The sequence below is a fragment of the Drosophila santomea genome, chromosome 3R (genome assembly GCF_016746245.2).
Source record: "Drosophila santomea strain STO CAGO 1482 chromosome 3R, Prin_Dsan_1.1, whole genome shotgun sequence".
Lineage (NCBI taxonomy): Eukaryota > Metazoa > Arthropoda > Insecta > Diptera > Drosophilidae > Drosophila > Drosophila santomea.
In genome coordinates, this window is record NC_053019.2 from 9,283,053 (window position 1) to 9,304,805 (window position 21,753).

The following is a 21,753-nucleotide window of genomic DNA, read 5'->3' on the forward strand; positions in this document are numbered from 1 at the left end:
ATGCAGCTATCGTCAGCTATCGAATCAAATCGAACTAAATCAAGTCATCCGGAAGTCGAGCGACCTACTAAACCACTACTGCGAAGTCACCACTCTATCAATCCGATCTATATATCTCTATATGTTAACTTACAACCACCGCATCATCATGAAGAGCATTATCCCAAACAAATCGTAGAAAACAGAAAGAAAAAAGAATAGCAACAAATGCACAGTCCAAATCCAAAGCCTTACAAACAACTCGATTGCCATTAAACTCGATGTATCTATAATGAATATGCAATTCAGATATCGATGGATTGCGAGCGGGAAAGAGACAGAATGCGAAGGTCCTTGAAGTGCTCTATCTATCTAGCTATCTCTCTCTCTCCCGCTCGCCACCAAATCCTTGCGTGTGTGTGTGTGTGGTCAGCAGAGAAACCTATGAAAAGCCAGCTTAATCTAAACAAATTTTCCATTTCTTTTTCTTTCGTTTATTGAACAAAGTTTAATGATTGGAAAGCGGCGCGTAGGTTCAATCGAAAAAAACACTGAACAGTAAAGAAAAAAACTAAACTAAAGAAACCTCAAATTTCAATTTACGAAATATAACGAATCCAAAACAAATAACGCATAAATCAGTTGATAAGTTGATCAGTTGAACAAGGAACGAAACGAGTACAATCGATTCAAGGCAGCATCAATTCCGTCGCAAACAAAACTAAGACTGAACGAGAACGGCAATTCCAATTCCAAGGCAATGGAGAGTATTATGAAGGTGGCCATGGACAAGGCGGCCGAGCAGCTGATTCAGCAGTTCGGCTTTGATTACTTGCAGCAGCAGCTGCAGTTGCAACATCAAAGCCACCACCAACACCAACACCAGCAGCAGCAGCAGCATGAACAACAACAACAACTAGAACCAGAAAACGAACATCTCACATACCGATATCAGCAATCAAAGCCCACACATATGCAGCAATTAGCTTGTAACTATCAGCCACGACATTCCACAACCACGTCGTCGCCCTCATCCAGCCACAGCAGCAACAGCAGCAGCAGCGACAGCAGCAACAACATCAGCAACATCAGCAACAGCAATCATAGCAACGCTGCATACTCATTAGCCGTTCATAGCTATCAAAAGCAAATAGAAAACCCGGCTAATCCCAGTCATGTTCCGCATCATCAGATGGATCTGTCGCCCCTGAGTGAGAATGGTTCGCCAAATGGAACGCCCGGTGGCCAGACGCCGACTGCCACAGCAAGTGGCAATACGGCAGCAGCACTTGCAGCAGCAGCAGCAGCAGTAGCAACATCAGGAGGCAACAGCAACAGCAACAGCAACAGCAATGGCAATGGCAACGGCAGCAGCAACGCGCAACAGCAACTGCAGCTGGGCGGCTATAAGACAAACTCCTGCTGGTGTTACGGTGAGTCTGATTAAGAACAAACAAACGCAATCAACATCAGCATAGAACTATCAAATCAAAAGTTGCGCACAACTTCCTCTACTACACCATACATAAAATGTACACCACTTTTCTATCTATAACTATCGAGCTCGCTACAACCAACAAATATCAACCAACCAGCCAACAACAGCATCAATCACCACGTCGCCTCATTCTAAATGCCGCCAGCAACCTAAAAGCTGAACATAAAAACCAAAAAAAAAAAAAATGTACAAAGACAAAAAAAAAAGAATCAAGAACGCCCAAATGTCAAACGAACTGAACGCCGAACAAGAAGCCACAAGCTATAAATGAATTATCCATTAACATTGCGTTGAAAGTTTTGAAAGAAAATAATCCAAACATCACCAACATCCAATCCAGCACACATACCGATACACACAAAAAATAAAACCAAACCAACCAACACTCATAAAAAACTAAGCAGCAAAAACAGAAACAAGCAGCCAAAAAGCAGCTAAAAAGAAAAACAGAAACAAAAAATATACAGCCACAATCGACTATATAAAAATCTCATATGCTAATCGTACGCTTAAATGTGGGCGTCCATTTCAATTTCGTATTTCGTATGCGCCTTAAAATATTGTGTCTCGTGTATACTCACGACTCTCCTACAGCATGCCCTAGTGATTCATGAGTGTTGCATAAAGATATTCGTTTTTGGTTTTTGGTTTTTGAGTGCCGAAGTAGTGCAGAGCACATGGGGTTTCATTTGGATTTTAGTGAGTTTCAATCGAATGAAAAACCAATTGGTTATTGCAATATCCGATCAAGATGTTTTGAGTCTATTGCGAGTGTCCTTAAAGCCCAGTTGGCGCACTTTGCGGTGCAGCAAATTAAACATACTTGTCGCCTGCAGGACCCAATCGTTTAATCGCGTGCCACATGTCCCCGCATTACGCATACGTCGCGTGGTACGCGACAAGCACTTGCTGCTCGGGCTTTGCTTTAACAATTTGCGTGTTGCAGATTGCTTGGTGGTCTACTGTGGTTTGGTGGGTTAAAGTGGGTGAAGTGGGTGGATTGGGGTGGCTTGTCATATGACTGTGTGCCAGCTTGTCGTTAGCCTAGTTTCCCGTCCAATCCTGCACACAATGCATACGAAATTAGTCTCCAGTCTCCAGTCTGCCTGCTGCCATCCTGCAAACCACTCTCTACCACCATGCCACTCTGCCACCCTGCCACGCCCACTTGCAGCTCCATGGGCGGTCTCTGGGCAATGTGCTGCAAGTGTTATTTATGACAGTCACATAATTTAAGCTGCTGCACAGTGTCAACAGCAACGCAGCAACGCAGCTTCGCATCAGCGTTCTTGGCCAGTCCTTTGTGGCCCATAAAAACGCTAAGCAAACGACTTTATGTTTTTGTTTTCCTGCATATTATTTACCATGGCCATTTTGCAGTTCTCGCTTATTTACGAGTATTTTGCATTGCAGTATCATTTCAGTGGTATGTGTTCGCAAAGGAATTTCACGAATTGCACTCTATTCATACGGGATAAGTGATAGATAACTGACAGATGCGTCCGGCGCACTTTCAATTGCTTCAGCTTCTGTGGCGGAAATTGGCCAGCATGATGCTACATAAAATTCGCTTTCGCAGCGCATTCTTTGCGAACCGCATTTTCACACATGCTTGCAAAGCAGGGCAAATGGTCCAATATACCCCCAATATACCCATACCCATACCCATACCCGCACCCAAACCCAAAGCCCGTGGCAATGTCAGTGCATCATCGTGTGTGCGCGCTGTATCTAATTAGAGAAATACTTTTGAAGGACACTCGGCCGCTGAGTGGCAACGGGAGCAAGACGACGACGACAACGTCAGCGTATGGCATACATTTCACCCATGCCGAAAGGAACTGGGTGGTGGTGCTAGTGGTGCTGCTAGTGGTGGTGCTGGTGGTGGTGCCCAGAGGGCGGATGGTGGCTAAATTTAAACGCACCGAGTGCGCCAAGTGAGTGAGTGGCATCGGCAGAGTCTTGGGCTGCCACAAGTCGCCATGCTGCACCCCGATGCCAGGCAGTCAGGTGCAACGCGCTTAGATCATTCCATTCCATGCCATACCATGCCATGAAATGCCATGCCCCCCGTTCCATTCTACTCCATCTCGTCGTTGTTTTGCTCGCCAATGCGCTTGTGTAATGGAGCGTCTCCGCTTGACACATTTTATTAATTGAAATTTGTTTGTTTACTTACTACTGGCTGCTACTGCCGTCGACTGTCTCATGTCGTTTCGTCTTTTCTCGTATTTTGTTTGTCGCTTCTCGTTTGTCGGCGACTTGAGGCTGTGTGACGCAGATGATATCACTCATACGCAGGGAGGTCCAACTGCATCCACATCATTCGCCATATTCACATCAGTTAGCCGTGTAATGCCGTGGCACTGCCTTCAGATCCCAACTTATAATCATTGTTTCTGTCTTCTTTTCTTTCCATTTCAGGTGAGTCAGTTTGTTCTGGAATTGAGGTTGAAATTGAAAATAATAACAATAATCATATTCATCATGGTAAGCTTTGTCACACTTTCATTAAATACCATTAAATCCATCTTTGTCTAGCCAAAACGATCGACTAATTCCAGTTTAATACCGACTAAAGCGTAGCTCTAAATCGTTTTCTGTATCTGTAACTAGATCGCTGTCTGTTTTTTAATGCCGCTGCCGCTGACGAAAGTGCGCTTTTTGAGCCTGACTTTGGACGGACTGAAAACGAAAACCGATTATGCGACCCAACTGACAACGGCGCACATTAACCTTCGACCCTTTGACCGACTTATGCTTTGACTCACATTTTTCGTATTTACAAGTATTTCGTTTTTGTTTTTTTTTTTTCGCTTTTGCGGGTTGCCCAAGTAATTTGCGGGGCTTTTTCTTTCGGCCAAGCCAAAACGCCCTTCGGAGGGGAAGTGAAAACGGGCTTTCATATATGTATGTTTCGTGTGTCGCCAGCATTGTCTGTTCCATCTCATCTCGAGCGCATATCTCCCTCATGGCTTGTCCATTACAAAAACCACAGAAAACAGACCACAGTCGATACACCACGCCCATGCCCATGTCCACGCCCACACCACCATAACCAATCCATGCCCACACAGCAGAGAACCATGCTAATCCACTAAACCAAGTCGAAATCGAAAACTATCTATCTGAAAACTATAACCACCAAACTAACTAAACCGAGTGGAAGCTCAACTTTACGAACGTCCCTCGTTGTGAGCGTCCAGCCGAACGAACAAACGATCGACGCTGAAATGCTGTTATTATTTTTAATTTGTAACCTGCCGAATGAGCTACTAGCAACTACTAGATCTAACCAACAATAATAACCAGATAACTAGATAACTAGATATTGTATGCAACAGCCAAGGGCGCACACAGACTAACCAGTACCAAAACCCCCAGTCAAACTATTGACAAAAAAAAAAAAAAAATAAATAGTAACCCCAATCCAAGAGAATCTCCCGAGACTAATCCATTGGTCGCCCTGTGAACTCCTCTCGATTCTTTCATTGCAGGCGAGACAACGTATCACATGAAAATACTGGTGCCCGCGGTGGCCTCCGGGGCCATCATCGGCAAAGGTGGCGAGACGATCGCCTCCCTGCAGAAGGACACGGGTGCTAGGGTCAAGATGTCCAAGTCGCACGACTTCTACCCAGGTGAGCTATCAACTATCTCTTGTGTGCATCCCTAAAACATATATAAAGTAATGGTTTAATCCTCGATTTGCAGGCACCACCGAACGCGTGTGCCTGATCACCGGCTCCACGGAGGCCATCATGGTCGTGCTGGAATTCATCATGGACAAGATCCGCGAGAAGCCCGATCTGACCAACAAGATCGTCGATGCCGAGTCAAAACAGACACAGGAGCGCGACAAGCAGGTCAAGATCCTGGTGCCCAACTCCACTGCCGGCATGATCATTGGCAAGGGCGGTGCCTTCATTAAACAGATCAAGGAGGAGAGCGGCTCCTATGTCCAGATCTCGCAGAAGCCCAAGGATGTGTCGCTGCAGGAGCGCTGCATCACCATCATTGGCGACAAGGAGAACAATAAGAACGCCTGCAAGATGATCCTCTCGAAGATCGTCGAAGATCCCCAATCCGGCACCTGCCTGAACGTCTCCTACGCGGACGTCAGCGGCCCGGTGGCCAACTTTAATCCGACCGGCTCCCCGTACGCCACCAATCAGAATGCCATCAACTCGAGCACCGCCTCGTTGAACTCCACGTTGGGCACCACGATCGGCGGTGCGAACTCGGCGGCCAGCCTGCTAGTCAACGGCACCGGCATCAATTTGACCATCAATCTGGGCTCACCCAATCCGGCGCCCAATCTAGCGCTTGCCACCCAGGTGCTCGAGCACATGAAGGTTAGACCTGCGACTTGACTTGCCATATGCCCCATTTCCGTAAACATGGCGTATACTTAATGTGCGTTTTGTATTATCCAAAACAGGTTGCCATGCGCGGCTCTGGCTACTCGGAGACCGTAACGAACGAAGTCGTCGCCGCACTGGGCGTGCTGGCCAAGTACGGTGTCCTTGGAATGGGCGTGGGTGTGTCGCACACCAACGGCGCCCACTCGACGCTGGGCAACTTTCTGGGCGTAACGACGCTGGACCAGCAGACTGCGGCCGCCGCATCCGCGGCCACCGCCAGCAATGTGTTCGGTGCCGTCGGCCAGGTGAATCTGGAGCAATATGCCGCAGCGGCGGCCGCTGCAGCTGCCGCCAGTCGGCCGACGCAGTCGCAACTGGACGCTGCCGCAGTGCAATTCGATCCATTCCGCCATTTGGGCTCGGCCACGGCGCCGGGCGCCACGCCCGTCTCACTGAACAACAATAGCTTTGGGCTGACGGCAGCCACGGGAACGGCGACCACGGCGCAGCTGGGCGGTCTAAGCAAGAGTCCCACACCGGGCGACCTTAGCTCCAAGGACTCGAAGAACGTCGAGGTGCCGGAAGTGATTATCGGCGCTATTCTAGGTGCGCGTCCTTATTATTATCCCTACTAAATTGCAAAGAACCAACCAACAGAGAACCAACCACACCGCAATTTTCTTTACCAATTACCCCAAGCCACGTTTGACTCCACGCACCGATCCCAATCCCAATCCCAATCCCATTTTTTGATTAGCCCTAGAGCCATTAGACATAGAGGCAAAAGCCAAGCAGACACAGGCATTTCATTGCAAACTCATTCCAGACAGAGAGAGAGATAGAGAAAGAGGGTTCCATTTATTGAGATATACCATTCTAAGCATACAACGCATTCCGTGAGACATTCCGATAGATAGAGACATTCCCAAAGGCTTTCCCCAATAAATTCATTGACACTTATAGCGAAATTTCTAGTCAAGTTCTTGCCTCTCACCCATCCGCCAGCATCTGATCCATGATCCCTGCGATATTCCACCGTGTAAACCGCTCAATTTCCCCCGAAACCACGAAAGCCCACTGAAAATTCGCACAGAAACCAGCAGCATCCGATAGCTAATAAGGTTTATAAGGCAGTAGCTTTAGCAGTTAGGTTTTAGATTGAATACCACATTCACTTTCCATTTTGTTTAGACCTAACGAATTTGTTCGATATACTTACGTGTAGCTGGGCGGCTAGTTGCTCGCCCAGTTGGCTAGTGCAATTCTTGGGTAACCATGCGTAAAATATAATTACATTGTTTTTTGAGTAAAATACATTCGTTGTTGCGCAGTTGATTTTACCTCAGTGTCAGTTGTAACATAAGGTCGTCAGGTCATTAGGTTAGGCACTCCGTGACCCCCTTTGCAGCAAATTGACCATTGTTCTTTGGTTTGTTTATTTTTTTGTTGGCGTCTTTAACACCTATACGCGCTATACACGCCCAAACCTAATATGCATATATAATATATATATTATATATATTACTATTATACCCACATATATTACCCATACTATCATTTAATATCTTGAAAATATTTAACATAAATCTGATGCAAATATTCCAGGTCCGAACGGTCGTAGTTTAGTTGAAATTCAACATGTTTCTGGCGCAAATGTGCAAATTTCCAAAAAGGGCATATTCGCACCTGGCACTAGAAATCGCATTGTAACCATAACTGGTCAGCCGAGTGCCATTGCCAAAGCGCAATATCTAATTGAACAGAAAATCAACGAGGAGGAGACAAAGAGGGCGCGACAAATTCCATTAACCACTGTTGTGAATTAAAATAAAAAAAAAACAAAACAATAACTAATATCCGAGTAAAGCAACAAACCAGCAATCTTAACAGAACATCAAACAAACAGGCAAACAGCAAAGCAACAACAAACAAACTACCCCTTACCCCCGACGAATTTCCTCTTAAGCTTGTTAATTTCTTTGAAAAACGAGAGGGAAATTAAAAACTAAAACTAAAACCAAAATGAAATGAAAAGAGCAGAGATTATAAAAAGGAAACACCAATTGTTATGCTTGCAGCGCAGAGTTAAGCAGTTAAAGTCGAAAATAATAATAATAATAATGTATTGCAAAAATCCATACATTTTTTTGTTAAGTAAACAGTTCCAAGGCCTTCACCTCAAGCGATTTGCTTTAACTAACGCCCTTTAAGAAAGTGAAAAACGAGACGAGAGAAGTAGTAAAAAAAAATCTGTAAAAATACTATATATGTACTACCTTCTCAGCTAAACATTGTTGCATTTGTTTGTCACGATCGTAAAACGTAAAAACGTAAAAATCGAAAACAAGTTATATTGCCAATTGCCAGTTAGACACAAACTTGTTGCGAAAGAAGAGCGTTTGGGTTTTTGGTTTGTTTGTGATGCGTATGTTTGCGTTGCGTGTTTTGTTTTTGGTACTCCCAACCAAGCTATACGATACGATACATGGGGCATATATACATATGTATATGTACACAGTTGTTGAGTCTTGTTTATATATATATTACCTACACACATATGCCCATACATATATATATATACATATGCCACCACCCACTTACACACTTACACACCGCCCCGCCCCCAAACACACCTAATTATTAGCATTATGTTGAGCTAAACGAAAATCAAATGTATAATGAGCGAGCGTTTTCAGTGAAAACTTCAGGTGATTCTTACCCTCGAAATAAGGTAAATATTTTACTACACTTCTACACTTCCCTCCCGAAAAAAAAACTTCCACAGTTAAAAACACCTGCTATAGCTACACTGCAACTGCAAACAGGCTAGTGAAACATACAATTTCAAAGAGTTAAGCAAAAATATGAGTGACTTTGTTGACCTTTTCGTTATTTCGTGATTTCGTTAAAGTTTTCTGTTCCATCTGTTCTCTGTTGTTGCCCCACTCCCTCTAATTGCTTATCGCTGTTAATATATAATATATATATATATATATACTATCCACGTACGATTCTGCAGCCTGACTTCTGTAAATGAACACTTTCGGAACGCTACAGTTGATGTTGATCATGATAATGTTGTTTAGTTTTAGATACAATCCGATCTGATTCGATTTAATTCGATCGGATCGAGTGGTGTTAATGTGTTGCGCGCGCACGTGAGTCTCCTTTTGGTTATGATTTTGTGCTCCCGATTTGTTACTCCTTATAACTTTTGTTTTATGTATACATATTATTTATGAAAAAAAACACACACATTGCGATTTGTTAGTTGCCAGTCTGAGAACTGCACTTCTTACCTTTTCTCCTTTTTTTTCTTGTCATTTTGCGTTTGTTAACCACTATTTTTGGTAAATTTAGCACATTTGTTTCTCACATTCTAATTTTAAGTCTTACATTTTCTCTCACCTAATGCATCACAAATATCTTAAAAACAAACAAAAAAAAAATACGAAAACAACATAAAAAAACCTTAGCAAAACAATTATTTCTTTGTAAAATATTCGCATTAAAGCATTCATTTAGGGGTTTCTTCATACGTCAAAACAAACAATCCACCAAACAATTTCCCTTATTAATTTTAAGTATTGTGCAATTATTAAACATTGTTTCAACGAGCATTTCATAACGATTATATGTACATATCTATCTAGAAACGCAGTGTAAAGACAAAAGATGTTAACATCACATTTAAACAAAAAAAATTCCCTGTTCATATACACACAAAATACACAAGGATAAAAGTACCCATACGAACACCACACTCACCTACAGAGAGAGAAATGCCTTACTTGTAATGAAATTTTTCTTATTTACTTTATTCCTTACACATATAATTTAGTTTAACACATTTCTTTTCGATAAATAAAACGAAGATGAAACGAAATTTAAATAAAATTTGACTACAAAACCAACAAATAAAAACCAGCAACGTTTATTTTCTTGTTTATTTTGGAGCGTTCTGCGCACCACCACCACCACTGCAAGCACCACTGCAACCACCATTACCACCCACCCATCCACCACCCACAAGCGCCGCACCACCACTAACCCAATCGTATCCCCAAACCAAACCAAACCAAATCAGTCTACAACATTATCATGACCAATCAAAATCAACTCAATCAGACAGTCAGCCAGTCAATCAACCAGTCAATCAGTCAACCACTTCTTTGCTCAGTTCGATAACTATTTCGAAATCTATTCAGTCACTGAAAACGCTCATCACCGTAGTGAAATAAAAGGAAAAAGTTACAAACCACAAATACCAGAAAAACCACAACGGCAACCAATCCTAAGCTAAGTCTATATTATTAAGTTAAAAGTTGTTCTTATTAATTTTTGCTATTATTGTTAAAACTTACCTACAATTGTTCTTATTTGTGCAATATTTATATAATACGATTAAAATACAAAATCAAATGAAAAACAGAACATAACTATAACACAAAACGAAAGAGATCTATAAGCAAACTAAAGCTAAATGTGGAAACAAAAAAATCCAGAGAGTAAATTTGAAAGTACAGTCGTAAATGCTAGTGTGCCTTGAAATATGCATTAACATCCAAAAAGAAAACAAATCGAAAACCGTAAGGGGAAGGTATAAGGAAAACGATGTTGGTGTTTTATTCGAACCTATTATTTTATGAGTATCATAAAGAAAAAAAAAAAACAAGAATAAGTCAAATTCAGAGATCGATACAATTCGAAAGTACATAAATGCAATAGACCGTCTTAGAACAGCAGAAAGCAGAAATCCACAGGTACAACTTTGAAAAAGTAGCTTAACAAACAACAACAGCCAAAATCACAACAAGCATAAGAACACAGATCCCCCTTCGTCCACCCCACAAAAACCAACCAAGTCAACCAATCAATCAGTCAATCAGTCAATCAGCCAATCAGTCAACCAACCAACCAATCAACCTACCAATCCAACAACAAACGACATTTATTTCGACTTCTTCGCCTTACGTCAGATCGGGAGTTTCAGAGCCCCCAGAATCGAAGCACTATATCTCTATGGTCTATCTATCGCAGACACCAACTCACAATTCCCAGCATACACACAGATACACACCCACACACACTCACATGAGATACACCTGAGTAACACACCTCAGCTGAGACAACACACCTCTCGCATACATTCACACATTCGTACTAAATATCAGTATCAGTATCACTTGCGCGTGCTCACTGAGTTATGTTTAATGTATGAGTTTTATATGATATGATATGATATCTAAACGTAGTTGAGGAAGGAAGAAGAAATAAACACAAATATATATACTTATATTTGTACTGGATCTGTGATATGTATTTAAAAACAACAAAGAAAAAAAAATGAAAACAAACAACAAAACAAAGCAAAAATATATTTATTAAAAAGGAAGTCAAACGATACTTGAAATTAATTATGAAATAATTAATTTTTTAATGAGACAACTAAGAGAAAAGAAAAGCTTTACTTGATAAGCAAAGAAATCTCCCCCGAAATCAAGTTCTCAATTCATCGATCGATGCATGGACAGTCCGCGACTCCAGGCTCCAGGCTCCATAGTCCAGAGTCCCAGAGTCCAGGGTCCCCAATCCCCATATGCATACGTATTCACCGCAAAAAGGTCTTTGCCAGTTCCAAACACTCCGTTTCTTAGAAATGTCCGATTTGCGATCCAATAGAGTAGATCCCCACCCCCTCCTCCGGGTGGCTGAGGGGGCGTGACGAAGGGAAGATGGAAAGATGGGAAGTTGGGGAATTGGAGATACTCGGGGATCGAACCGATCGGATGTGAGATCAGATCCGATCCCATCGGTTCAAAGGACCCGCGTCCCGCTTTCGTCGTGTTTATGCTTGTTTGGATTTTATTGTTTAAATGCGTTTGTTATTTGCTGTACAAATTGAAGCTTCACGCAACCCGCTAAAACCATTAGGTGGGTGGCCTCAGCACCGCAATGTAAGTTGCATGTGGCAAGTTGCACCATTTGGGCAGAGTCCTGCGGCCGCATGATTGCTTTGTGCTTTCCATCGATAAACCACTGTTACTGCCACTGGCACCCACAAACACCCACTTATCAGGCACATTCGTCATGCAACTCATCCTCTATCGACCACCAACCAACACCCCCCACCTCCCGAGCACCAACTTATCCAACTATCCAACAATCCAACAATCCAACTATCCAGATATCCAACTATCCAGCAAACCAACTATCCATTGCAATCATACGAAACTAGGAAACTTTGGAAAGACGTGCGCATTCAGTTCGATTCACCCAGTACACACACACGATTTTTAGAAGCTTAGGAGTTTTATTAACTTATTAAAAGGCATCTATAACAATAACGAGAGAGAGGGATGGATAGGTGGTAGGGAAAAAAGAAAGTAATACAGCTGTTATGTCAACGACGGAGTCTATTAGTGTTAAAGTAGTAAGCATAAAAGCGACTTTTATTAACTATATACATAAAGTACATAAATATCTAAAGTAATTCAAATTCGACTTTGAACATTTAAAATGAATGAAATGAGAAATCCGAAAATACCAACAAGAAATATAGCGAAGTGGCAAATGAGTTTTGCACCTCGAAAAGAAATCCGTATGTTGCTAAAATACAAATATGTAAAGAGGAGTTCAATTTATCAATCAAATCTCGTATAGTACATACAAATATTGCATACATACATAACTACATACTTAAAGCGAAATGATGCGAAAAGAAAGAAGGAGCGATGAGAGTAACTTTAATTATAATTTGTTATGCTTTGCCACCCACACTGTTATTAGAACAATTAAACATTACGATGCATTATGCATTATATACATATAAATGTACACACCCCATATGCATATGATATACCTGTACGTATACCCACACACACATTGAAGAAGCGAACATGCGATTTGCGATTTGCTATTTGCTACCCTGCTGGTATTGGTATTGATAGGTCGGAGAACTAACTGAATCATTATATAACCTCATATAGCATTGTATGTATAAAATTCTATCGGATCGGCCGAATCAACGCGGCGACGTTCTGCGGAGACGTTCATTCAGCAACCACAACCGAAGCATACAACATTAGTAAAATATTAAATACTATATATAAATATATATATACACGTACACTAAAAGTATAAAACGTAGTCGTTAGTGTGATAAATAAAATTAATATTAATTAATTCAAGCAAATAAAAGTGGTTTAACGATTCAAACAAAAGAACCCAGTACCCCAAAAAAAACGAGGGACGTGCAGGGCCTCAATTTCCAATGAAAATGAAAACTGCAGCTCGGCACGGACCCCAAAAAAACTATTTATTTATCTGCGTTTCCATTTGGCACAATTCATTTAGCACACATGGGTCTGCATCAAAAATATGTAAAGTAGCCGAAAAAAAGATTTTAAACTCCCCAAATGATAGATGAGATGAAAAAGCAAGCCCAATGCACGAGTTATTGATGTGCAGTATGGGATGTCGTTAAATGATCCTAGCCATAAGTCATAATTCATGAAACTACATCACAGTCATAGTGAAAACATATTTCAATGAAATCTTATTCAGTGTACAAACTAGTTAATGGCAAATGAATAAATGAATATTAACTTTCGGATCGTAACAAGTAAAAAGTCGAATTTTCGAGTCTTCTTCACTTAAAACACTTTCGCAACCCAACCTTGGAAGTTGCATACGTGAGTACCTTAGAAAACAGAAACAAAAGTTACATAGAAATTACGGCTTTCACGATATCTGGCCAATATCACAAAAAAACAGCAACAGGTCCCGGTCCCCCAAAAGTCCAACATTTCGCTCAACTCGTAGTAAATCTCATTTTATACAAGCGATATGATTCGATTCGATAGCAATACTTTGCGATCCTCTGAAAGTTTCCGCGGAGACGTAGGACATCCATATTGGGAGCAGGGGATATATCCGTATATCTGCCGATCTAGAAACACTAGCGCACTCTTCTCACTCGACGTCAGATTCCGTTGCACACTATAGGAATTACGAACAGCAGCCACACTTTTCGATCTCTCAATAGGTTTATAGAGAAGAATTAATTAAAATGATATTGACACGGATCGGATCGATGGTCATTCGAAAGCGCGGAACATTAGCAAAAAAAAACAAAAAGAAAACATCATGGAAACTCATTCAAAAGTAAAAGTACTAAATCTTTTATGATTTGACTGTGATAATAATAATGACAAAATGAGAAATGAAGTCGGAAGGTGTAAACAAATTAACGTATATAGAGTATTTAAATGTATGTAAATACAATGCAAATGTAATATTAACCTAGGTGCGAAATGAAATAATGATGGCTCCAAAAAACAAAACAAAAAAAAACGGAAATAAGGCAAACAGCAATGCGGCAATTCGGTTGGTGGAGAAAGTGGAGAATCTTGATTAAATAGCCGTAATGAAAACGAATGATGAAATTTCGTTGCGCAGTTTTACTTATACATATTAGCAAAATATTTAAATAAAATTTTAGCAAACCAAAAATCCCTTTCTGAGTGCAAACGAACCCGAAAAAAGGAAACTGAAGGTCCTACTCGAAGTAAACAAAATAATTGCGAAATGAAATCAACGATATTTAGTTATGCTCTATTTACAAAGTATAATCAATTGAAGTTTTTTAAAAATCAAGTAGCAAAGCAAACGATTTTATAGATTTATTCATTTAGCATTTGAAAATCGCTATGATAAAAGATCACACATAACCACGGTATAAAATAGGTTTTTCTTTATTTCGCTCAATTTCATTTAACGAGATATAGATTTGAAAACAAAAAAAGAAAAGAAAGAGACGAAAAACCAAAAAGTACGACAAGTAACAGTAAAATAGTCTAGTGAAATCTTTAAACAATTAAATCAAAAGGTATCCCTACAAGAAGATTCTTTAAAGTAGCTCATTCAAGTTTTAATAAATCGAGAAAAACATAATTTTTGCAATTAAACAAAACGATAAGAAATTCTGTACAATTGCGAACGAAAAGTATGCAAACAGTTACTCCTCTCTACATACATATATATGCATAGCTATATAACCCCAAGTGAATCATACTCGAACAAAAAAATGAAAATGAATAAGAACATGAAATTGAAAATGAAAAGATGAAGATTATAATGCAGATTGCGACTAAAACTTTACGGTAATGGCGCGCTAAACGGCCAACAATAAAATGAAAGCTAAGCTAGGTAGGCGATGGATCGGTACCGATGTTGGGTACAGTGCGGAACATGCATGTATATCGAATGTAATGGTTATGTTATGTAATGCGGCGGCGCATCTGTATGTATGTAATAGTATTTATAGAAAATTTGTTGAATACATATATACACACGCAGAAACACACAACCACAGAGAAACACTCCAACCAGGAAAGCCAATAAGTGCATACTACATACACAGAAACATTATAACGATCCGCATCCAGGATGGAAAATTAGAAATGCAAAGTTAGGACGGTACATAAATGAATTACGTGAATTACACACTACACATTTAAGAACGATTATATGAAAATGACAAAACTAATAAAAATTATATTATAATTCAATGAGGTTTCACTTCGCTTTGGGCTAAAAATGGTCAGAAAGTAAAAGGAATTACATATTTTTACTCCTTATTACCAATACTAACTAACTATTTCATTTTTGACCGATATTGTTAAAATAATTTTTGGCCAAATTTTCCCACATTTGGTAAGGGGTAAGTAACATCATAAAAATGAGCAAAAAATTTGAAAAATTTGAATCTCCATTTTTGAACACAGTTCCATTGAGAATTTAATTACGAGTTCAACGAGGTATGACATTGCATATTTGAACCATTATTTCGAATGCTGTAATTTTAAAATTTACAATTGTTATTTTCGGTATAACTTGGATAAAACTGGTCAGATAGCTAGTTACCAATTCTAACCAACCAAATAACATTTTTTTTTTGGCCAAATTTTCGCATTTTATGTAAGGGGTAACATCATTAAAATTTGAATAAAAAATAATATAATCTTCATTTTGAATTTAATTACGAGCTCGACGAGGTATGACATTCCGTATTTGGCGCATAATTTCGAATGCTGTGATCAAAATACTGATAATAATATTTTCGGCATACTAATATTTCGTTTGCCAATGGAACTCCGTTTAATATCAAATACCTATACAAATGCAATGTAATTGTATTACAATTCGTTATTAATTAACTTAAGCTCTGTCTATTTCTTTATGAATTCAGGAGGACAGTCTGGCTGGGTACTGGGATGAGTGGCTTTGAATATATCCAGTTCTAGTAGTTCCTTATTTAAGCGTAATATGGTGGGATACGGGGTCAGGTCAGTTTTGTATCTGGATAGGAATGCTTAAATGAATCAGTTCTGTGGGAAACTAAGTTAAAGTACTGTTTCTCACCTCCTGGCATTGCGCACCTGAGGAACGAGGCAAATATCAGCCATGCTGAGCTCATCTCCCACACAGAATTTGCCCGCCGACTGGGACAGCACCTTCTCCAGACCTTGAAATCCTCGAGAAATCCAGTGTTGGGCCCATTGCAGTCTCTGATCCTGGCCCAAATGATCCAGGACACCAACATTCTGCAGTGGCTGAATGCCGGAGCAAATGAGCTCCACGATTTCACGCACCTTTGCTCTCTTCACAAGATCTTGAGGCAGAAGCGCAGGCTGAGGTCGCGTTTCCTCCAGGTAGTGCATAATAGCCACCGAGTCGCACAACGTGTGACCATCTAAATCCTTAAAGCTATAGACTCCACTATACTAATATTACTTGCATCACTTACCAATCTTCAAGGAGGGAACCTTTTGCATGGGATTCACTTTCGTATATGCATCCGTATAGGCATGTCCGCTGACTGTCTTGAGCAAAGAAGTCGGCTTAATGTCATACTCTATCTTCTTAGTCGCCAGCGCAGCGCGAACTCTCCAAGAGCACGAACTAGCCCAAAAGGAGTAGAGTATGGGCTTGGTTGCCATATTCCTGGAACAGGTGGACCTGAACAATCCGCCCAACTGGGTGGCTTTGTGAGTAAATTGTGTAGCAGCAGCCAAAGACTTTCTTTAAAGAGGCGAAGTCTTCTCTCTATTGAGTAACAGAACTTATAGTGAGAAAAAACAACCTGTTTCCCGATGCTAATTGATAGCAATTTGAATGCTCAGCTGTTCTGATTGGAGAATGCAGTGTAGAACTATCGATAAGATCCCTACATTTATGGACTGCTCCCAAAAGTAGGCAACTAATTTCCCATTGCCTGCGAGTATATAGCATAAGTGTACTTTAAGATAAAGAATCTATATAGGAAATGAAATTTATTATACTATTTGTGAAATTCTGATTATATTAAAGAGGCAAGATTGGAATTCTTGTATCTTTTGCACTTTGTTCTCTTTTTTGTGCTGCTTTTGATATATTAAAAGTACCTTTGTTGAGCAATGTATTAGCTTAGTTTGAAGTTTTATTTATTTATAGTATATGGAACTGTTACAATATTTCGGAAATTATGCATATTAGTTGGTTTGTATTCGTTTGTAATTTGGTATTCGATTGGTATGCAAAAATGCGCAGCTCGACCTATGAATATGTAAGTTAGTTTGATGACATTGTATGTGACTTTCGGCGTTCGTCCTTTGACTCGTGCGTTGTACTGTCGTGCAGGATAGTAAGTATGTGTATGTACTTGGCATCGGCAGGCTTATATAACTACTCGTACGGGGCTGTGAAGAGAGATTCACACGATCCAATTCACATCAAGTTGCTAATAAAATTACTGTGCACTTAATCGGTTGGCTTTATCATTCGTCTATGTGCATTGGTTTTAGAGAAATACTTCGTTAGTTATTTTATGCTTTTTATGCTTTCGTGGTATCAAAGAGGCATTACGACATTCAGAACCATCGAATAGGTGATCGATTCTTTAGCTTAGTTCCCATATGTATGTAGATTACTTAGGATTTATTCGATTTAGTGTATAGCTTGCTTTAGTTTACTTATTGGTTGACTGAAGTTTTGTACTTTGTGAACGATTCGTTTAGCATCTGCCCAACTTTGACATGAAGTACTTATACATACATACATACATCGTTTATACTTGTAAATCTTCGATAGTGTTTTTGGTTTTTTTGTTTTTCGTTTGTGTTTAAATCCCTGAATTGAATTTTGCTTTTCGTCGTGAGTTCTCCTTGAATTTGTTATGATTTGTTAGCCTAAATAAAATGCATAAAAATAAGTTACATTTAATATATATGAGTTCATCTTTTAGATCATGTTCACAATGACAAACTAAGGGAATTTCAAGAATTTATTATACTTCATATATGTTTTTTGTTCCGTTTCTGAGAATTTTGCATTTGAATTTCGTGTGAGGAATTTCGTTATGTTATCGATAGTATTTTTATGCATTTATGCATATTTAAATGCTGTTAGCAATTTCTTAAATCACATCCGACTGTTTTTTGCTTAATGGAATCCTCGCCAGCTTTGCCATCCCATCCAATCCCCGCCCACCGATCAGATTTAAGTTCTTAGTTTGTCCTGTGCCTGGTTTACGAACTGCAATTCACTTTTTCGTCTTACGGCGCTTTGCAGTTGTCGTCGGAAAATTCTATTTGTTGGGCAGCTCCGGCGGACAGTCCGGTTGATTGGAGGGATGGGCCGCCCGGAATGCCGGATTGCTCTCCAGCTCGCGATCGATGCGCAGAATTATGGGATACGGTCGCAAGTCCACGTGGAATCTGGTACAATATCCGAATTAATGAATAAATAAGTTTTGATTGCTTCAGTAGCATACTAACCTTCGGGCATTGAACACCTGAGGTACGAGGCAGCAGTCCGCCATGGAGATCTCGTCGCCAACGCAGTATTTTCCAGCCGAGGTGGACAGCGCCTTCTCCACCGCCCGGAAGCCACGTGTTATCCAGTGCTGGGCCCACTCCTTCTTCTTTTCCTCGCCCACGTGGATGAGCACGATGAGGTTCTGCAGCGGCTGGATGCCCGAGCAGATGATCTCGACTATTTCGCGCACCTTGGCCCGCTTATGGACGTCCTGTGGGAGGAGTGGTCGCTGCGGACGGGTTTCCTCCAGGTAGTGCATGATGGCCACCGATTCGATGAGGGTGTGCCCATCTGGAGGTTGGATACATGAGGATTAAATGGAGTTGCTATGAGGCTCGGCGGTAGGTACTTACCAATCTGCAGGGCGGGCACCTGCTCCATGGGATTCACCTCGCGGTACTCATTGCAGTGCTGCTCGCCACCGGATTTGATCAGGCTGATCGGCTTGATGTCGTAGGGTATCTCCTTCAGGTTCATCGCAATGCGCACGCGCCAGGAGCACGAGCTGCGCCAATACGAGTAGAGTATTGGCTGTGTGTCGGTGGAGGAAGCATTGGGACAGAGATTAGTAGACATTTTACCACAACTGGCCAGCGCCGAATGGCGTGACGGGCCCACAAACTCTATTACGAAATCTATTTATTCTAATCCAGAGACAAGAAACACAACAAACAGCACAAATAGCACAGAACAGGTTGCCGCTGATAACGAGTTGGGTTAGTAGGCACAGCAAGCCTAGTCAAACTGGTTTAATCATTTGCATTTAGCGCGTCTATTTGGCTTACTTCGCGATAAGCCAGAGCTCTCAATTACGCACTTATCGCTTATTTCTATACAGATATACGCAGATAACTGCGATTTTCTCCGAGGCTCTCGGATACACATATGCAGATGTACCCACATGATTCATGGTATCCAGACAGGAGCAACGCCAGCGATAGACTGACAGAAAAGCACAGCGTTGAGTTCGACTTGCACCAAAAATAGCGCCCGACAACAGCTGCAAAGCAACAGTGGAGAGCTTCGGTCGGTCGGTCGGAGGGGGTCGGAGGGGGTCGGGGACCCTATACCTCATACCAAATACCCTAACCAAATGGCCGGCGATGAGGACGAGCCCTAAAATGATATACACACAGCTGCTGGCTGTTCCGGCCTGGCCAATCAACCCAGCAGAGCCTATCGACGGGTCGTTGTCATCGCCGCCCACACGAAACTGTAGTCACCGTAAGCATAATGAGTTCCCTAAAAGTTCAATGAACCCGTGCGAAAGTGAGGACGATGGGTGCGATAAGTTCCGACATCCGACATCCTACATTCGAACCCCGAACCTCTAACCCCAAACCCCGAGCAGCGAGGTCCCGAGCTCCTGAGCTCCTGAGCTCCCGAGTCCCGAACTGTGTCGCACCCCAAGGTCGGCTAGGGGCATTAACCTTATTCACGTTGTCGTTGTCCTGAGTCCGCAGCGCGAAGGCAGCGCCAAGGACACAGGACCCCTGCTCAAGAGAAAATTGGCTCAGAAGTTTCGCCATTCGCTTGGAGAGGGTGTGCTTTTTCAGGGGTTGCTCGGCCAGTCGGCGCGTTAGAGTTTGAGTCAAAACCCTGCGACAGGGTTGTCGAGTTCGGCTAAAGCTAAACGATAGATGGAGGGGGTGAGACTAAGAGCCTCTGTGATTAGCGACAATAATATAGAGAATAGAAGACTGAAATATTTTGTATAAAATAAAGTTATTCTAACTTATCTAATTTTTTTTATATCATAAATTTAAGGACAACATGTTAAGGAGGTAGTTGTTCCTCATCAGTTTAATCATAAAAATTTAAAGGAAATTTACAGCCTTCTTTTTAGTGATAAAATCAAGCATTGGTTTCACCCTGTTTGCATTAATTTATAAAGCCGCATTACTGAAATTGATATGCATATCCTTTTCGCAACTTTTTTGTCGCCTGACAACCCTGTTTTGCCAACTTTTGCAGTGTGTACGCGAGGTAGGAAAGCTCGTTGTTCTGCGCAAAATCAAACTGAGGATTCGGATGTGGATGCGAATGTGGATGCGGATGCGGGGTATGAGTGAGAGTTAGACCAAGTGAACTGAAGTCAGAGATTGCTGGCCGCGTGGTATGAGTGATATTTGCGGGAACTGGAATGGATTTTTGCCAAATGCCCGAATGAAGGCGCCAATGACGCTGGGATTCGCTTACCTTGGCTATGGCCGATAAGGACATAGCGTTGTGGTGGTACTTTGAGTAATTAATTTTGAAGCCGTTTGGTGCACACGCACAACCCCGATGAAGAATTAAAAGAGGTTACGATCCGAGCCGGTTTCGCGAAAAGCGGCAATTACTACTGCTCGGATATCTATATCCTGCAAGTCCCGCACAATTCGATCTCGAGGATATGCTTTTCACCGAACACTATGCACTAATTGCCAGAGATATATGGCTTTTTTCGACGCACAGTTCTGTTTGTATTTGCAGCCGCTCAAATGCACTCAAAACCTCAAACTGAAACCGCTTGGGCTTGCGCTTAGCCAAAGGATAGCGACAGGATATGAAGCCAGGACGCAACTGAACACACTGAACTAAATAAACGAGTGCGAAAGCGAAAGCAAAAGCGAACGCGAAAAGGACAATGACAAACGCCAACAACAATGCCAGCTCTGCGAGCTTGCGTGTGTGTGAGAGGGAGGAAGGACCAACGCGAAAGGAAGAGAGAAAAACAGAGAGAGTCTAAGGATGTATGTAGAAGGATAACGAAGTAAATGAGTAGGGCACTATGCAAAAGCTTTTGGGGTCGCGTCTCAGCTAAACTTTGGAGGGGCTCAAAATGGCGCGAAGACAAAATGCTTTAGGTACGGTAAGCACTCACTAAGGCGAACAGATTGCAAAAGAAAGTCACACTTTATAGATAAGTGAAAACGCAATGAAAATTTGTTACATACCATATTTTCAAAACAGGGACTATGCAAATCCGCTTAAAACACAAGTAAAACAACATCTTTTTTAGTTACGACCACCACTTTATTTTCGTTTTGTGTTTTTGTAAGTTTAGTTCAT

At 41.3% G+C, this 21,753-nt stretch overlaps 3 protein-coding genes across 15 annotated transcripts in view; 1 reads left to right on the plus strand and 2 right to left on the minus strand.

The window, feature by feature from the left end:
- The window catches only part of LOC120451600 (RNA-binding protein Nova-1), a 35,887-nt gene extending 21,248 nt beyond the window's left edge, over positions 1-14,639 (plus strand). For 5 of the 11 annotated variants that reach the window (XM_039635427.2, XM_039635429.2, XM_039635430.2 and 2 more), the window contains 4 exons: positions 4,975-5,118; positions 5,192-5,832; positions 5,919-6,447; positions 7,447-14,639. In XM_039635427.2, the coding sequence (XP_039491361.1) occupies positions 4,975-5,118; positions 5,192-5,832; positions 5,919-6,447; positions 7,447-7,667 (1,535 nt within the window). In that variant the 3' untranslated portion in view covers positions 7,668-14,639. Of the gene's footprint in view, positions 1-486; positions 1,413-3,901; positions 3,968-4,974; positions 5,119-5,191; positions 5,833-5,918; positions 6,448-7,446 lie in introns of all 11 variants that reach the window. The other 6 variants (XM_039635424.2, XM_039635428.2, XM_039635423.2 and 3 more) reach the window with 4 other exon arrangements.
- A 1,320-nt stretch (positions 14,640-15,959) lies between these two features.
- Positions 15,960-17,019, minus strand: LOC120451627 (probable maleylacetoacetate isomerase 1). The gene is made up of 3 exons (XM_039635481.2): positions 16,652-17,019; positions 16,267-16,597; positions 15,960-16,203 (listed from the first exon to the last, which is right to left on the minus strand). The coding sequence occupies exons 1-3, from the start codon at positions 16,842-16,844 to the stop codon at positions 16,074-16,076; spliced, it is 654 nt and encodes a 217-aa protein (XP_039491415.1). The 5' UTR covers positions 16,845-17,019; the 3' UTR covers positions 15,960-16,073.
- Positions 17,020-18,091: 1,072 nt separating this feature from the next.
- LOC120453351 (probable maleylacetoacetate isomerase 2) lies at positions 18,092-20,969 on the minus strand. 3 transcript variants are annotated; one of them, XM_039638022.2, is made up of 4 exons: positions 20,899-20,969; positions 19,053-19,230; positions 18,660-18,990; positions 18,092-18,599 (listed from the first exon to the last, which is right to left on the minus strand). In XM_039638022.2, the coding sequence occupies exons 1-4, from the start codon at positions 20,920-20,922 to the stop codon at positions 18,470-18,472; spliced, it is 663 nt and encodes a 220-aa protein (XP_039493956.1). In that variant the 5' UTR covers positions 20,923-20,969; the 3' UTR covers positions 18,092-18,469. The 3 variants fall into 3 exon arrangements, with proteins under 3 accessions (XP_039493956.1, XP_039493957.1, XP_039493955.1); XM_039638023.1 differs by lacking the exon at positions 20,899-20,969 and adding an exon at positions 19,601-19,636; XM_039638021.2 differs by lacking the exon at positions 20,899-20,969 and having other exon boundaries at positions 19,053-19,309.
- Between the last annotated feature and the right edge of the window lie 784 nt (positions 20,970-21,753).

Bases quoted from the DNA above. Each gene is read 5' to 3' on its own strand.
- LOC120451627 (XM_039635481.2), bottom strand. From the start codon at position 16,844: ATGGCAACCAAGCCCATACTCTACTCCTTTTGGGCTAGTTCGTGCTCT. The intron at 16,598-16,651 runs GTAAGTGATGCA...TTAAGGATTTAG, and splicing joins GGTTCCCTCCTTGAAGATTG to ATGGTCACACGTTGTGCGAC. The intron at 16,204-16,266 runs GTGAGAAACAGT...ATTCCTATCCAG, and splicing joins CAGGTGCGCAATGCCAGGAG to ATACAAAACTGACCTGACCC.
- LOC120453351 (XM_039638021.2), bottom strand. From the start codon at position 19,275: ATGTCTACTAATCTCTGTCCCAATGCTTCCTCCACCGACACACAGCCA. The intron at 18,991-19,052 runs GTAAGTACCTAC...TCCAACCTCCAG, and splicing joins GGTGCCCGCCCTGCAGATTG to ATGGGCACACCCTCATCGAA. The intron at 18,600-18,659 runs GTTAGTATGCTA...ATATTGTACCAG, and splicing joins CAGGTGTTCAATGCCCGAAG to ATTCCACGTGGACTTGCGAC.